Source organism: Mytilus galloprovincialis, chromosome 3, assembly GCF_965363235.1.
Source record: "Mytilus galloprovincialis chromosome 3, xbMytGall1.hap1.1, whole genome shotgun sequence".
Classification (NCBI taxonomy): Eukaryota; Metazoa; Mollusca; class Bivalvia; order Mytilida; family Mytilidae; genus Mytilus; species Mytilus galloprovincialis.
Window position 1 is genome coordinate 10,611,044 of NC_134840.1, and position 18,631 is coordinate 10,629,674.

At 31.9% G+C, this 18,631-nt stretch overlaps 1 protein-coding gene across 2 annotated transcripts; it reads left to right on the forward strand.

Moving 5' to 3' along the window:
• The first annotated feature begins 1,281 nt into the window (after positions 1-1,281).
• On the forward strand, positions 1,282-16,331 carry LOC143067169 (arylacetamide deacetylase-like). Of its 2 annotated transcripts, none has more exons than XM_076240263.1 (7): positions 1,282-1,361; positions 2,088-2,228; positions 3,932-4,042; positions 5,824-5,944; positions 12,705-12,768; positions 14,746-14,867; positions 15,522-16,331. In XM_076240263.1, the coding sequence occupies exons 2-7, from the start codon at positions 2,094-2,096 to the stop codon at positions 16,172-16,174; spliced, it is 1,206 nt and encodes a 401-aa protein (XP_076096378.1). In that variant the 5' UTR covers positions 1,282-1,361; positions 2,088-2,093; the 3' UTR covers positions 16,175-16,331. The 2 variants fall into 2 exon arrangements, with proteins under 2 accessions (XP_076096378.1, XP_076096377.1); XM_076240262.1 differs by lacking the exon at positions 1,282-1,361 and adding an exon at positions 1,490-1,629.
• The last annotated feature ends 2,300 nt before the right edge of the window (positions 16,332-18,631 follow it).

Below are 18,631 nucleotides of genomic sequence, written 5' to 3' on the forward strand. Positions count from 1 at the left end.
TAGATACATGGATCTCGGCGAACAGATTTTTTAATGTCTGTTAAATTACAAATTTAGGGTTAGAAAAATAAGTTAATTGTCTTAAGAATGATTTTTTTGTGGATCGAATCAGTCAATCACATGATTAACCTTTGTTTCACTTTCAATTTTGACCTTCTGATGTTGTCTGTTCTATGGTCGGATTGTTGTCTCTTTGACACATTCCCCATTTCCATTCTCAAAGGAGTAGGTCCGGTAAGGGCCGATTTTGGCCTCAAATTTTAGGTTCATTTAAGGAAAGATTTTTGACACTTTTTAAACACGTTAGTGTCTATTTCAATTGATTCGATTATTTTTTGTGAAAGTTTTAACTGATTTAGTTTTTAAAAACGCTCCGATTCAAGCTTAAATATGAAAAATCTATCAAATATGCAAAAAAACGTCACTTTTCAGATGGTTTTTGTCAAAAATGAAAGTGGCCAAATCCGTGTTCATCCTCAACCTTTAAATATGTTATGTATTACCATTAAATACAACTTAGATTACAATATTATGAATGAACACGAATGCGACCACCTTCAGTTAAGACGGAAAGCATCTAAAATTTAACGAAATTGCTATAATTGTGAAGATTTCAGTAATTAAGCATGACTTAATGATGCTAGTACCCGATATATGTGCATTGTATTCTCAAACACAGCCCATATTTATGAAGCAGAAGCATTATACTTTCCAATAAACAGCTAACAGATTACATTTTCACAATTTTGTAAAATTGCTATATGTTGGGGCCAAAAAGGGGTCTTACTGAACCTACTCCTTTATTTTCTTTTAATAGTCTAACACGCACCAAGGCAATCATGCATAATCCAGCTCTACCTAAGGGGTTAAATTAAGTTCACATGCATACGGATTCAATGAGGTCGAATTAATCACATGCACGTAAATAATTCCTCATCGATGTTTCTTAGCTTATTTTGACAAAATATAACCATACTTACTGGCTGATAGTAGCGAATTAATATTTCACTATTTCACTTTTATTAATGATTGAACCAAACAAAAATCATATTTATTTTTGTTTTGTGTATCACGTGGCTAGTGCCCCTTTAAACAAAAGTATGATATGTCGCTTGTAGACAAACATCTAATATGCGTTGTTCGACTACAGTTCATTTACACTTGGGTTTATTTACTTAACACTGCAAATTATCTCCAAAACAGATATGACGAGAAAGGTGAAATAAATTAGGGTAGTTTAATGAGTAATTTTTATCTGAACTAGTTTTTCACTTTATACATAATATCAATTTAATTCATCGTGTCGTACCGTATAACATTACATGTGATGATATAGGAAAATTTATGTTGTCAATATCAAGGTTTGTTTATCTTATACTAGTGCATTATGTTATGCATTTAATGCATCTAGAGTATATTTATATTTAGATGTCTTGTAATTTACGAAAAAAACGGAGTATGAATGCAGCTCTGGATGTGGCTTGGTAGTTGCACATAAGCAATTAGTTTATTACCTTGAACGAAAAAATTACCTGTCGTATTACTATTAAAACTCGTAAAGTACACAAGTATGTCGCAGAACATGTGTGCTTAAAGCTGATTAGTTTTGAAAAATCTAATATCATTTTGGTAAGTCAGTTTTATTACAAAATATTTTAGTGTACTTTTTTCTTTATGTGTTGAAAATGTCGGAAACGCATACACTATAACTTATACCCAAACATGTATACCGGATAAGGTTCACATATTAATACAAACAGTTGATATTTATTTGACACACGAAAACAGGCAAAGCAAAAATACAACCGTCGTAATGTGTTCAATAAATGACATGTATCCACCAACACTTTACAAATATATACGAAATGAAAAATAAATTAGCATAATTTCTGATAAAAATGTAATCGTCCATTGAAAAATCTAGTGTCCGCTTCATAAATATGTCGTTAACATGATTTACACAATGTTTGTTCGTGTTTGAGAAATCATGTTTGAAATTTTTTCATACTCAAAGCTCAGTATCTCGTATATATGATTATTTTTTTTTAAGCATATATATTTTGTTTAATTTTGGTTTTCTTTTACAGAAAAAAATGCAATCTTGGCTGACCTGTACAGTAATAATAGTTTGTATTGCTTACTATTTATACATACCAATTCCGGAAAACGCAGCTGAACCATGGAAACAACGATTTACATATTCTGCATTTAAAGTTATAAATGATGTGGTAAGTTGTAGTCCAGCCTAACAAATAAAAAGAAAAACATAGTAACATTTTGTTATGGTAGGAAGGTCTATAACACTATGACGTATGATTTTAAAACAGCAAGGGAAAGGACACCAGAGCCAGCTAAAATAGTATAACAAATAAGGATTAACTCGAATTGAGAAATCTGTTTTAGTTTATAAGGTTGATATGAACATTTAAAAGACATTATGAAAAGAGGCAAAAAAATATCCATGGAACATTTAAACTTCACAAATCAAAGACTGATACTAAATACATGATGGCTAAGACAGAACTTGGGTTGATGAAAAAGTTAGATAACAAAAATACCGATCCCAATGAAAATACAAAACGGAAAGTTCATTATCAAATGGAAATATCAAAGCTAAAACACATCAAACGAATATAAAACATCTTTCATATATCTGACTTGGTACATGAATTTTCTTTTGTAGAATATGGTTGATTAAACCTGGTTTTATAGCTTGGTAAACCTCTCACAATTGCATCAGACAAAATACCGTATAGCGGGTTATTTTCGCGGGTGTAAAATTTCGCGATTTTTATCGAATTTTAGGCGGTTATTATTTTTGGCAAATTCAAATTTATTTTAATACCTTTGCATGTGCCGTTTTAAATTGGCGGAATTTATTTTGGCGATTTTGTTCCATCCGTGAAAACAAGCGAAAATTTGCACCTCGCGAAAAGAACCCGCTATACAGTATTTTATAATGTCAAAAATAAAGTACAGCAGTCAACATTGTTTTATAATCTAAATCACTATAAAACAAAAAATGATATAACTCATTGTACTAAATCAAATGTCAATCCTTGCATAATAAAGCAAGCATTATGTATGCAACGGACGTTTAGACAATGCCACATGATACTGTAAACCAACTTATTTTTCGCGGATACTTTATTTAGCGTTAAGTTCCCTCTAGGCCATTTCGCGGCGATCTAATTTCGCGATTTTCAAATTTACTTGATGTAGTTGAAAAGGAAAGATCCTAGTTTTACATGTTTGAGACGATTTATATTCCCTTTATTTTTTTAAATCGCTCGCTAAAATTAGTTGGTTTACAGTAAATTGATATTAAGGCAACTATCTTTCTATAACTGTTAGGTCAGAAGCCATTTTGTGAGTGGCAACGGCTAGAAAATGCATTTTAATATATTGATTGTAAGTTTAAGACATCAGTCATTTTGTAAGTTTCGAACTGCTAGACAGTGCCTCATAAAAGATTTATAGTTAAAGTATAGCCATTTTTAAATTGACAAACGGCTAGACAATGTCGTATACGAATGTTAAAACAAGTAGAATTCAAACCGTTCTGTTTGATGTTGGTTGTCTGTTGTACTGTCCAGTATGTTCGGTGACTCGGGTGATTCTTTGAATGCATTATGTGAGGAAACACTCCGGTTTTTCTATCTAGGCATATGATAGCCTACGACGTATTGACACGTCTTTTTCGGTAATTTTGGTCACAAATGCTCTTCGTATTTGATTTGGTCTTAGTCATATTCTGTTTCGTTTCGAGTGAAACTAAATGGAGTAGACGTCATGCGTCTGTCGTACCTAGTAATCAGCTTTGTATTTTGATGATTTTTTATATCTACCAACGCTAACACGAAAAAAATATTATAAATTCTAAATCACCTCCAACCGATATTTATAAAAATAATTATATATCTTATTCCAGGCTAGGGTTGCTGGTGTATTAGGATTTTCCAAGATTAATGTAACAAGGAGTGGATTAGGATTTTATCCATTACTTGACTGGTTAATTTCAAAGCCAATTTATGATATCAAGGTGAGTTAATTAAAAATAAATACATTTTGAACGAAAATACAATGCTGTTTTTAATTTCGCATATGAATAATATGTGAGAGGTGAGGTAAACGGCAACCAGACGGCTATCTAACGCATGTACTATTAAAAACTAATAGAAAAAAATAAATTTTGACATTAATGATTTTGATGAAAAATAAAACAACAATAAAACTAAATACATAAAATTCATTAATTTTAAACGAATATTTATTCCGCCTAATATAAGATCCATCGACAACTTTGTTATCAGAAGTACCATTATATCTGTCAATATTGGAACACATATTATAGTTTGACATGTGCCAAATTTCGTTACTACAATCATGTCCCCTTTACCACGTTGATCTACCAAATTAGGCTTATTGACAGGTTTGTACATTATAAGCAACACAACAGTTGCCATATGTAGAGCAGGATCTGCTTTCCCCTCCGGATCACCAGTCTTTGGTTGGGTTCGTGTTGCTCAGTCCTAAGTTTTCTATGTTTTGTTTTTTGTATTGCTGTTTGTTTGTCTTTTTTAGCCACGTCGTTATACGTTTATTTTCGCCTAATTAGATGGAATGTCACTTTTGTATCTTTCGACTCTCTTCTATAATCTTATTTCGTCAGTTACAAACACTTCAATATTCTCTCAACAGGAAATTATTTTTTCAGAATATCACTTCGATTTTGAATTTGTATTATGTCTATTTCATGACACACTTGTTGAATAAGTGATGAGAGATTCGATTTGTTTAGAAAACAGATGAGTTGAGTAAGTTAGTGGAATTTGATGCGACTGTCATACAAGTGAGAGGTTTAGCGCTATAAAACCAGGTTTAATCCACCATTTTCTAATTCATTTTGAATGCCGGTACCAAGTCAGTTGTTGTCCAATCGTTTTGATGTGTTTTATCAATTGATTTTGCCATTTGATTAGGGACGGTCCGTTTTGAATTTTTCTCGGAGTTCATTATTTTTGTTATTTTAGTTTATACTTTCAAATTGTTTCATAACATTTATTCCAACTGCCCCACTTCACTCTATTGAAAAATTAACCACGAAAAACAAACATTTTCGCGACAAACGATATGTTTTACCTGTAAAAATGTGACCATCAATGATAAATATTTATTTTGTTGCATGCACGAATGAAAATGTGACGTTTACCCTATCGACGCACCCGGTTTTGCTCGTCTAAGCGTTCATAATCTTTGTTCGTGAGTCCATCATTGTTTGGGGTTTGTTAAACATTTTAAGTTGTGTCTTCACACTAAATCTATAAGCATTGGTCATCGGTAAACTATTGTTGGTCCTAACCTTGTGTATTTTTTAACGGATTTTAATTTATCTCTGAACGGTTACTTATTTTCAAAATTTCAATATGTATCGCTTGATCTCAGTTATTTTTTGGGGTCTAAAACAGAGGGTAAAATATACCAAAAAGACATCAAACTCATAAGTCAAAAATAAACTGACTTTCCCATGTCAAAAGAAGACAAACATAAAAGACAAACAACAATCAACAAAACACTACATAGAAAACTAAGGAAATCGAATCCTGCTTAAAACTGAGGATGATTTCTAAATATCCATTTAAACTTAAATTGTCTGGCTTTAGTTAAAATGACTATTCAATTTTCTCAATAAGATCCTAAAATTTCTCGAAATATTTTGAGGACAGTAGCATCTATATATATGCGGTATCTTTTTTTCTGTCTTGTTTTAACTAAAGAGATAATATTTTAGAAATGATATATTTATTATTTTATTTGTAATAGCTAGTAGATGATGTATTTGATGGAGTTAAAGTTCGCTTATACTATCCAAGAGCATCTGAAGCAAAACTGACACCCGCTGTTGTATATTTCCATGGAGGTGGCTGGGTGTTTTTAGATGCAGGTATGTTAATCCTTCATTACATGTGTTTATTGAGTCAGAGATAGTATGATTACACACATCTTCGCTAGCCAAGGGTTACTATCCACCCACGTTATCTCCACGGAGTGTATCGTAACCCTTGGCTAGCGAAGATGTATTACACACCTTTGGTGAATAAATTTGAAAGATTTATTGAGAAAATCTGTAATATAAGTCCCTCTTTTCATGCTTTAGTATTTGAAGATCTGTCGAGAAAACGCATGGTAAGTCACTCTATTCTTCTTATAGTATTTAAAGTCATCTTGGGAGAAAAGACGATGTCGGTCCATTAGTCATACGATAGTATGTAAAAATAACTAATACTATTTCTAATATGACGTGCTTCTTTCGCTTTGTAAACAACACCGTAATAAAATTCTAGATATATCTATACTAAGCGCAGACTCAGATATATACACAATAATGGATGTTACAAGATACCTACGACGTAAATCCACATGTATTGGAACCCGATTGCAAAGCCTTTGTCGATTTCATTGTTTAAAAAATTGCAGTTAAAAAAGACAAAAAGAACTTTTATTCTTATTCGGATGCATATAAAAAAGAATTAAATTAAATGCACAAGAACTCGGGGAAATCAAAAAAATCAAAATAAATTAAAATTCCGCGAAAGTCTACTAATGTTTTTGGCACATTTAAGTCATTTCAAAATATGACGTCATACAAATGAAACCGCTAGAGTTGAATGTTTTCCGTGACGTGAACAATCGAAATTCATATAATGTTATATTAAAATTGATAATTGAGGTGGGTTTTGTTTTTTATAATTCTATTCTATTACACTTCTCGTATATTTAAGAGATAACTGTATTGTATTTGAAGCTTTAAGGACGTCCATCGGTAGTTTTATTGTCGCAAATTTAGTTTACCTGGCGACGCGGAGCGGAGACAGGTAAACGGGTATTTGCGACAGTAAAACTACCGATGGACGTCCGCAAAGCTTCAAATACAATACAGTTATCTCTATTCTAATGCAAAACAAGTTCATAATTAAATTTCAATCATAATTTCAGTGTAAAATCTTCATTAAAAAAAATTCCGCGAAAAAATGTTATCTTCTTTGGTCCCTACACTACGTGACGTCATAGGTATGCTTCCGGCGTCAAACATAAACAACGGGCGTTTTCTGGCTACTTGTGCCGCTTCAGAATGTAATAAAATTTTATAAAAAGAAGATTTTTAGACGCAAGAAGTGAGTTTATTGTTTATTATTGTAGAAATAACATGTCAATACATTCCGAAATTCAAAATGTCGGCTTCCTTAGTTACAGACAAGGAGATAGAGAATTTTACGCTTGCTGTCATCCAATCAGAACAATTGTTACAAAATAATTGCAATAGAATTACTGATTTCTGCATGTCAACATGGCGGCTCCTTAGTTAAGAAATGTCAACTCTGGATTTTACGGTAGCTTACCCAGTCGGAAAGCTGACCCCGGTTTGACCCCATTTCTTAAAGCAACAATGGACGTCATGTGATTACCATATATGGGCATTTTTTTTACCAAAAAAAGTGAAGCTCGTTTTTTGGAATTTGTAGTTTTTTGCATAAATTAAAACTAATTTCCTTTTAAGTGAACATTCTTGAGTATATAAGAAATATATTACTCAACTCAATTATGGATTAAACTCATTTTTTTCTCTCAAAATGTGTCTTCAAAGTCAAGGTGTTGACGAAAAAAATTGGTCACAGAAAATTAAAATCGTAATTTTCTTTCTTAACTTCTCGGGAAGCTATGCTGAATTTAAATTATGTTATGTAACATAATTTGGACTACGATGTGTCAAATTTGTGCCAGTTGATATGCAAAGATACTCAAATATGCCAGTTAGATGTGTCGATATTTCTAACGAAGCGGGGCCGACGGTAATTCACGAGTTACGTCCCTTTGTTTGACACTATCATGAACAAACTATTGTTATATCAAGCAATATGCTGTTATTTACATGTGGATATTATTCAAAATTATCTTATTAAATACATTTTGATACTGTAAACATGTGCCAAAAAATAGAGAAACACATTTTATCACTTTTCAGAACTCAGTCCCTGTGAAATAGGCCCTATGTGTCCCTATGTGCCATAATAGGGTTAATAATTTAATATTAATTTAATATTCCAAGAGTTAATTTAATATTCATGTTTTGGTAAGTATTTTTACTGCTGCAACCAAATTATTTTAACACAGATATAAATGTCTACTCACTTTATACAAGGGGTAGTCTAAATATTCATGAATAATGGATCAAGATAGTATTAAAATGATAAAAAAACAGGAATTCCTTTTCATTACTGACACTTGCAAGTTGGTCCTACCTTTTTCATTTAAACATAAAAGAGATCATAATGAAAGTATTCTGAATGTAAAATCTTCATTATTTTAAATTTATAAAAGGAAAATTAGTTTGCAATCCTTGTATGAACAAACTAAATATAACCATGTTGTCTCATTGATTTCATGCAAGTTATAGTTCTAATGAATGGACTCAAATTATAAAAATAACACACTAAACCAATAAATAAATGGTGCTGGTCATGAACTTGAAAATAAATAAGAACAAAATAGACTTAGTAATATTTTTCTTTTTCTATTTGAAAAAAATAATAATAACATTAAAAAAACTATGCATTTTTACATTTATATAAAAGTATTTCAGAGCAGTTTCTGGGGGCTAAGTCAACAATTATGTTTTAAATCACAAGTCAAAATTAAGTCACACTTCATGTCAGTATGATAATGCTTTGAATAAGATTGATTAAAATGATACTCTGAAAGAGACTATTTGGAGGCAGCAACCATTTGTTTTCAGGGAGGGGGGGACTATGGATTTTTTTCCAGACAAGTTGAAAACAATTCTTCTCTTTCAATTTTAGCATTTCATTTAATGGCAGCTGAGGATAAAACAAACATTTTTTTCTCAGGGTCAAAAACAAATTATTTTTTATCCAAAAATTGGAAACAAACTTTTTTTCTTCAAAACAATCAAAAGCCACCACCCCCGACCCCTACAGAAAATCAAATGGTTGTTGGCTGCCTAAGTTGAAATTTAGGACAATACTTTCTCATTTACTTTTGCAGGATTCCTTTATCACAAAAAAAAAGTATTATTTTAAACAACGAATGTGTTTTATGTCAGTGCATCTAAAGCAGTTAAGGTTGTGCAAAGACAGTATAAGATTTCCTTACCTTGGTTTAGTTCATTCATTTCACTGACTTAAAGAGAATAATTAATCCAGTCAAATATTCACAGCTGATCTCGCCATTACTTTTTCAAACAAACATACTAAATGTGTGTACATTGACTGTGTTCAGATTCCAGGTGACATCGATGTGTAAGACCGAAAAACTACAATGTCAAAAAATGTCTTTCTTTTGGAATTTAGTTCAAACGGGGTTTCCCAAGGGGTAATAGAACGTTATACTTTATGATTTTTTAAAGTTTCGAGATACGTATTATTAATTGTTTGTATAGTACATATAGTCTTTGTTAATCTGTGAAAAATAGAAGAAGAAAAAAATGGCGAATGTTGGGTTTGAGAATTAAAAGTATAAAACAGATGTTTTTTCTAGCGGTTATTCACGAAATAATCCATGCAAGCTACAGACTTATTAGAATGTTTGAGCTTTGTCTAACCGGGAGTAAAATAGAACAGTCACACACACAGCAAAACCACCCTCGCTTCAGTTTTTTAATGACCGTATTTGTCCCATCAGAATCTAAATAATTCATTTCTTAAATAGAACATGCAATGTAAGTTTACAATTCATGCTATATTGTATCTGTTGAGAGACTATGCAATGTAAGTCCCTTTATTCTTTTGATATGGACTGTTGAGAGAACATAAGATGTAAGTCAACAATTCATGCTATATTATTTTATATATCTTGAGAGAACATGCAATGTAAATGCCTTTATTCAGTTTGCTAGTATATTATTTTAGATCTGTTGCGATATCATACAATGCATAAACCCTTCTATTCATGGTGTAGCTTCACTACCTTCACTATAGGATTAAACGCCTTTTTAAATGAATTTATTGGTGTATAAACTCGACCAGTTCACTCATAAATGAATAAAAGTCCGAAGGACTTTCATGATATGTTTGTGAGTGACTTAAAATTGGAGATTGTGAATATATTTTACCACACTCGTTACCTCTATTACACGATATTTGTATATGTATGACATTGAATAGACCTGGCGCATGAATATATTTGTTGGTTAACGCAAAAATATGTTCTCAATGATAAAAATAAACTACAGAAACTTATTATCATTTGTTTTGTGTTTATTATTTAATTTAACCAGTAAAGTGCAGTGAAAATCAATTTTATTAACGTCGATATTATTATCGCCGCCATCTTGGTAACCTTGGTTACGAAAAGAAGTTCGGTCAACGTCATCTATCGAAAAATAACCAAGATCAACTACCGCAAGTCCTCTCGACCGATCATATCAACGTATTTCCTAATATACAAATCATAAAAGAATTATAACGGTATAACTCATAAATTTTAAGACATATAGAGACAATCAGAATAACTATAGTAAATAAACGGAAGGGAGAGGAACGTTCTGATATACACAAACAAACATTTCATAAGATCATATAAAAAAAAGCATAATTGTCAAAAGCTCATAACTACTACAACATGATAAAAGGACTGCTCTCACACCACATCTTTGATATAGTATAAATAGGGGATTTAATATTGCGAAACCTCCTAAGATGGTATTCGAATATTATGTCATGAATAGTGGACTTCCTATGCATTTTCTGTCAACTGATATGTTTTTAAATACTACAATATGAATAGAGTGACATTCATTGCATTTTCTCAAAACAGATGGAAAATAATTATATGATTCAGAGAGGAAGATTGATTTCTTGCTCTTTGGTTGAAATGTAAAAGAAAACTGAAACATACCATTTCCGCTTTAAGTGCCAAGTCTCCAAAATGAACAAATGATGTAGAAGGTATTACCGATGTTATTTCAACTGATCGGGCGTAGCTTATGTTTTAATTTGCATAAGGCCAGCCTATTTGAAGATGTGTGTGTTTAGGATGATTGCCGTTATAAGTATTACTGATTTCTAATTACCTATCAGTGTCATCAAAAATTTATCAAAGAATGACTGGACACTTCATAGATGAGTTTATCTGAAAACACCTATCTATAGATGGACTGGTTTATTATGAGCGAACCTATTAAACTCCGCCCAGTCAAGTGAAATAAATCGATTAATAAGCAATAACTTTGCTCATACTGAGACATAGTATAGAACTATTTTGATTTCACTTAGCTTAAAAGTGGATAATATGAGACAATATTTAGTTAAATATAACATGTAACGGGGAACAAATATTTTCTCAAACTTGAATTTTATTATTTTTCCTTGCAATTTGAAATTCAAGAAATTGGTATTTCTTTATTCTATTTACTCAACCATATCTGGTTTTTGTTCATTTGATTTACATTTATGTATATACAAAGTTATAACGACTTACAGATTCAATAAGAATATTTTATGTTTGCAACCAAGAAACATCATTTCTATGTTGAGAACAAAGTTTACAAAAAAAAACAAGTTTTATATCATTTATAAAAGAAAGCCACACTTGAAAACTAATTGGTCATTCAAAAAACAAGTGATCAATGGTTTCTTGTGCAAAAAACAGAACTTGGAATCTTTTCATTCAATTTTGCCCAAAAAGTATAAGTTGCTTTGTAAAAATGTGTATTGAAAGGTTTTTAGATAAACTCATCATCTGATCTTTTGATTATCATAAAAAATATTTTAAACATCACTTTGTATCAATAACCAGTTGTTCCCATTTCGGAAATTCGACTTTTGATAGTTTTTAAAATATCTTACTTTTCTAAATTTCCATAATTAAAGTCAGGAATAGGAGATTTGTTTCCACTCGTTTGACGTGTTTGAGCTTTTGATTTAGCCATTTGATTAGCAACGTTCCGTTTTGTATTTTCCACGGCGTACTGTATTTTTTGTGATTTTACTTTTTTTTACAAAGTTGGCTTTCACATTTCACATAATTTATCTTTAAGAAAGTATCACTGGTTTTTGTGTCTCCAAGCCTTGATTTAAACAAGTGTCCTTTAGGATTTTTTATAGTGTAAAGGATTTTTGAAATCAGACTACAATATTTTATAACATTGTTGATGTTCACTTTTTCTTGAAATCATTTTTTAAGTTCTATTTCAGATAAAGACGCCTTTTGATTAATTTGGTATTAGCTTCATTATCCTTTTTCGTTGATTCGTTGTTTTCCTCTTATAGTTGATGTGTTTACCTCAGTTTTAGTTTGTAGTCATGATTTGTTTTCTCTCAATCAATTTATGACTTTCGAACAGCGGTATACTACTGTTGCCTTTATTCAGTTTTTCTACATAAATTCATTCTTTGTTTTTTAAATCTTTATGTATGAGCGTTCCTGATACAGGTAAATCATGAAAATACTTTAGATGCACAAAATGTGTTTGCATCTACATTGATTGGACCTCTAAATATTTAACGACGACCGAGCCAGTGTTCTAACTTCTCTATCTAATTACCTTCATTATAAGGCCAATACTAAATGATCAATGAAAGATCGTATTTTTACGGTTGATGTTTTGTTTTTTATCTTGGGAATTCTTAGTTCGAGTAGTCAAATATAATATTACGTGATGAAAATGCGTCTAATGTCTTTTCCAGATAAATATGACAATGTAATGGAAAGATTGTCAACTACCACTGAGTTTATCACAATATTCGTTGAGTAAGTATAGTGTCATCATCTAACACAACTTAAATATTCAATTAAATTATTCAGGATTTTGGTATGAATTTAAAAATCAATTATATTAAGCTTGTAATTCTATCTGAAATAGGAAAGAATTCAAAATTTTCAAAAAAACATCTTGCACATTTAGATAAAATTGAAAATGGAAATTGGGAATGTGTCAAATAGACAACAACCCGAACAAAGAGAAGACAACAGCCGACGGCCACAATGGGTCTTCAATGCAGCTAGAAATTCCCGCACCCTGGGGCGTGCTTCAGCTGGCCCCTAAACAAAAATATATGCTAGTGCAGTGACAATGGACGTCATACCAAACTCCGAATTTATACACAAGAAACTAAAATTAATAAACTGTTATCACAGAGATATGTCTCGCCTTTTTGTAATTTTGATAATGTAAATGTTGAAATCAAAATAGCAATACTTTAACAACATCTTACACTGTAAGATGTTAAAGTATTGCTATTTTGATACACATGTTATGCAAATACTCAAAGTCAATGAACCATGACCGAGTAACATGGCTAAACAATCTCCATGTAAATGAGATGTGCAATCCTAATACAACTGCATGCCAAATACCATTGACTTATTATAAGTCGTTCCCAAACCTAAATACAATTATTTTATAAACTATGTAAAAGTTTCAAAGTCAATGAACCATGAATACGGGGCGGGGCTATATAATCTCCATGGAAACAATACTTGCAAATGACAATAAATTTGCATACCAAATATCACTGACTTAACATTAGCATTTCATCTCAAACTGATCTAATCACAAACTAATACATGTAAACTAAGATAAGTTTCAAAGTCATAAGACAGTGACTGAGGGGCGACGCCAAATATTCTCCATGGAAATGAGATGTGCCAATGCTTATACAACTGAATACCAGTTAACATTGGCCTACCACTAATGGTGATCCTTGAACTGACATAATAACAAACTAATACATGTAAAATAAGCAATAGTTTCAAAGTCAATAGACCATGACTAAGAGGGCGGAGCCAAATTATCTCCATGGAAATGAGATATGCCAATGCTTATACAACTGCATAACAAATATCATTGACCTACTACTTGTGGTTCCCCATAAACTGACATAATCACACAAACTAATAGATGTAAAATAAGCAAAAGTTTAGAAGTCAATAGACCGTGACCTTTGTAAATTTATGTATCATTGTCATTTTGTAGTTTCTTTTGTTACCTATTCTGACATTGGCCTCTGGCTCTTGTTAGAGTTGTATGATTTTTGTCTCGCCTTGACGGAGACAAAAAACGAGACATAGTTATGATGTTTCCGGCGTCGGCGACGGCGTTAACAATGTATTAGTTTGTGATTAGGTCTAGTTCATAATGATCATCAAATCGTTGGTCAATCATATTTGGTATGCAGTTGTATAAGCATTGGCACATCTCATTTCCACGGAGATTATTTGTGAACTTTCCATTTCAGTGCAATTACATTCCATGCAGCATGGATATGCATATGGAGTATATATCTCCGAATTGATACGATTTTCTAATCATAATTTATTTAATAGAGGGTTGCTGCTTGCATGGAAAATATTGAACGAAGAGTTCAAAGTGGTGAAGATGGGATCGTCCATTCAAATAAATTACAGACTGGTTGTCCGTTTTTGGAATATCTGTATCATCTATAATTATCTAATCGAATTAGACTTATCCACGAATTTGTTCTTACATGTGCAAAATGATGGGTGCCACAGGATCTGCTTACCCTTTTGGAGCACTTGAGCATTAGGTTGAGTCTGTGTTGCTTAGTCTTTAGTTTTCTATGTCTTTATTTGTGTACTCCATGGTTGGGTTTTTGTCATTTTTCGTTTTGGCATATGCAGGTTTGTTTTCAACTTATGAGTTTGAAAACCCATTTAGTATCGTTTGCCTTTTTGTAATAATGATACACCTTTCTTACCTGTTTGTAGATACCGAAAAGCGCCGGAACACATTTTCCCTGCTGCCTTTGACGATTGTGTAAAGGCAACACTTTACTTACTGCAAAAAGGCGAGAACCATGGAGTTGATTCTAAAAGAATTGGTTTAGCAGGTAAATTGTAATAAAACCGGCAGCGTCTTTATCATCTTTTTAAAATTTCCCAAATTTTGGAAAATCCTAAAGAAAAAGGATACAGATGGATGTTATCAAATTATAATTTGTGACTACCGGTCAATCTCTCTTTTCTCACAAACCCTAACAGTATTATTAGTGTTATAACTGCCTTACAAATGTACGCTCTTGTATGTCCAAAGTAAACGGACGTCTTTTGCAAGGATGTTCTCTTCCCATTAAAACAGGTCTCTGTTTAATCGATTTACTGTATTTGAACATCGGTTAACTGCACCGACCTTAATCAACTGCACCAGATGCGTATTGTGACAAGTAATGCCTCTTAAATAATTCTTGAGGTTCAAATATATAAAAAAAAAAAACCCTAATACACATGTTGAAAAGGTAAAAAAACGAACATGTTCATGCAACTCCCTCAGTTTCTTTAATTGTAATGTGTATCATCTTGACGGATTTTATGAGATTTGGATCATGGCAACTACAGTTGCTTCTAATTTAGCAATCCAATTAAGTATTCTTCTTTTTTAAAGAAAGTAAATAGAATTTAAAAACATTTTTATTTGATTAAACAGAACTTTGTAGCTATGGATAATTAATGGGTTTTTTTAATGCTGATTTTTTTCTTCCAAACAGGCGACAGTGCAGGTGGTAATCTAGCAATGGCTGTCTCGTTAAAGATAGGAGAACAACAACTAAAGTTACCTCCCTTGCGGTTCCAAGTTCTTATCTACCCAACATTACAAGCTTTAGATTTAACTTTATCGTCATTCAAAGAATTTGATATCCCTGCAAGACAAGAATGTACCCTTGTCACAAAAGGGTTGATGATATTTTGGTTGAATATGTACGCATTTGGTCATTTAAACTACACCGATTCGTTTGTCAACAATAGCCACGTGACAAGTGCATCAAAGAAACGGTATAGAAAATTGGTTGATCCGAAACTTCTTCCAGAAAAATATCAAACTGTTCCAAATGATGACGTAGAAAGTTCTATTCCAAATGTGCACAACGTTGAGAAAATACTACTTAATCCATATTATGCGCCTTTAATGATGACAGACAAGCAATTGCAAACCTTACCAAAAACTCTAATTATGACCTGCGATATTGACGGATTAAGAGATGAAGGCTATATTTTAGCAGCTAGGATGAGAAACATCGGTCATGATGTAAAACATGAAAACTATAAAGGAATGGATCATGGATTTATCTGGTTTTCTTACTATGAAGCGTTTAAAGAAGGAAATACTAACTTCTCTTCATATGTCAAGACTAACATGTAACTTTGTTTTATGAATGACCAGTATTGCAATTTAACTAGAAAGAATTATTTTCATAATTTTTATGTAACAAATGGGTGATGCAATATATTGTTGAACTGTGTATTCGTGTGTATGTGTGTGTGCTTTATATGAGACGTTTAATAGAAGCATTTTTTTAGTTTTTTGTTAATTCAATTATGATACGAAAATTAAAAAAGTCTTTAAGCTGAGATCAAATTCCAATTAAACGGAGGTATTATTCGTATTTGTATCAACAGATGTACTCGCTCCACCTTTGCTCTCTGTTTTGATTTCCTTTGAATCATCTTTGGAAAACTTTCGACAAGACAAAGTATCGATTACATGTCTGCGAAATTTGTGATCGAAAAAGGCATAGATAAATGGATTCGTCACATGATTTAAAACGTATGTCCGAGAAAACAACTCAATGGTCAAACTTTCCGACTGTGTGAGACTTGTCCAGTCCAAATGCTTTCCGAAGGCTTTTATTGCTATAATAGGTATATAGCTGACTGCAAAGATAACGCTGATAGTAAATGTTATTTTTGTCATTTTAACAGAAAGGTCCTTTGATTCTTGGACACTTTTGTTCATACCAATATACAATTCTTTCTTTTTCCTTTGAAGATACAGTTTTCTTGCTATCAAGGAGTACAGTATTACGAGTGTAAAAAGGCACCCGATGAAATATGCTACAAGAAGATAATCGTGTACAGATCCATACGTTGTATTACTAGAGTTCACTGGGCAATGAAAGGCGGTGAGATTCGGTGATAATTTTAACTCAATGGTAGGCTGTAACATAACATCTTGAATGGAAAAATATAATCCCATAACAATACATCCAAGTACGAAATATTTGATATTCTTTAAGGTGATTTGTCGACCGAAAGGTATACAGATTTGACGATATCGATGTATCGAAAGCACTATCAAAAGGCTTGAAGAAATCATGACAAGAAATACGAAAATTAGAGTAAATAATTGACAAGCCCATCTCTCCGTGAACGTAAAAAATCGGATAATTCTGCTTATATTAAAAGGTGTGCCAGTCATACAAAAGAGAATATCTGTCCATGCCAAACTCCAAATAAGTGTTCTGTAAACGGATTCCCTGTAGGTTTGTCGATAAATAAGTAAAACTATCAAATTTCCTGGAATTCCAACTAGTAATGTGCTACACAAAAACACTAAGCTCGGAGTCAATTTTTCAATTTGACCATCATCCATGTGCTTTAAAATCTCCATATTGGTAAACTTCTTATTCAACATTGGTGTAACATAGGCAAACGAATGTCAATTTCTTCTATTTATATCAAGTTCTAAGTAATGTATCTAAGTATTATTAATTAATACATAATGAAATATTCATCCTTGATAACAGGATATGTCGGACAAAAATTTCAACCTTTATGTTTCACGGTCATTGACCTTGGGTATATGCGTCTAATTTTAAGAAATTTACGCATTTTTTTTCTTTTCAGTTTGTTTGGTTATTATTCATTTTTTTTATTATTCCTTTATTTGAAGCCCACCAAAGATATACTTGAAGGTGACTAATTACCAGTCTTTTTTTTTTTTTATTTAGTCTGTCTGTCCATCCGTATTTCCAACCTCACTTTTATGTCTTTTATATACATCAACACAAACATAATATAGGTATAGATTAATATGATGTGTCAACTTTAAAGTAGAGAGGATATTTTCTCATTAGAGTATGATCGAAACTATGTCCCTTGAACTTAGAAAAGTCTGAACTTTGTGGAAACAACTTCCCTTGCATCCCCATCAGATAGATATAGGAAGATGTGGTGTGAGTGCCAACGAGACAACTCTCCATCCAAATAACAATTCATAAAAGTAAACTATTATAGTTCAATGTACGGCCTTCAACACAGAGCCTTGGATGTTCATTTTACTATATTGTAAGATATAAAGATGGATAAATGGTATTACATGGTTCATTCTGGTTCGTTAATAAATCCAAGGTTTATGCCCCTATTTTGTTAGAATTAATATACTAAGGTAAGAAATAAATGCATTTTGTGAAAGCAGCGCACTTATATCCTGTCTTCATCAGATGTCCATTTCACCTAATGATTGTACATTGGAAGATTTAATCTATGTTATGTACTTGTGAACATATAAAATTTGTAATTGAAATTGTATTGAATTAAACATCTTTTCACTATGAATAGCTATATAGTATTTAATAAAGCCAAACACCATCATGTTCAACAACAGATCCAAATGTTTCTTGTTTGTGTATTTATAACATTAGGACAATTAGGACTTAGATATAAATCAAGTTCAGACAATATATTATAAGTGCTATAGTGACAATTTATTAATCCTTTTATCAAACCTTTTACATGTCTTTGTGTCTAAATAATTCTATTGTTAAATATATGTTTGTCGTGATGGAAATCACTCTGACCATGACAAGTTAATCCGTTG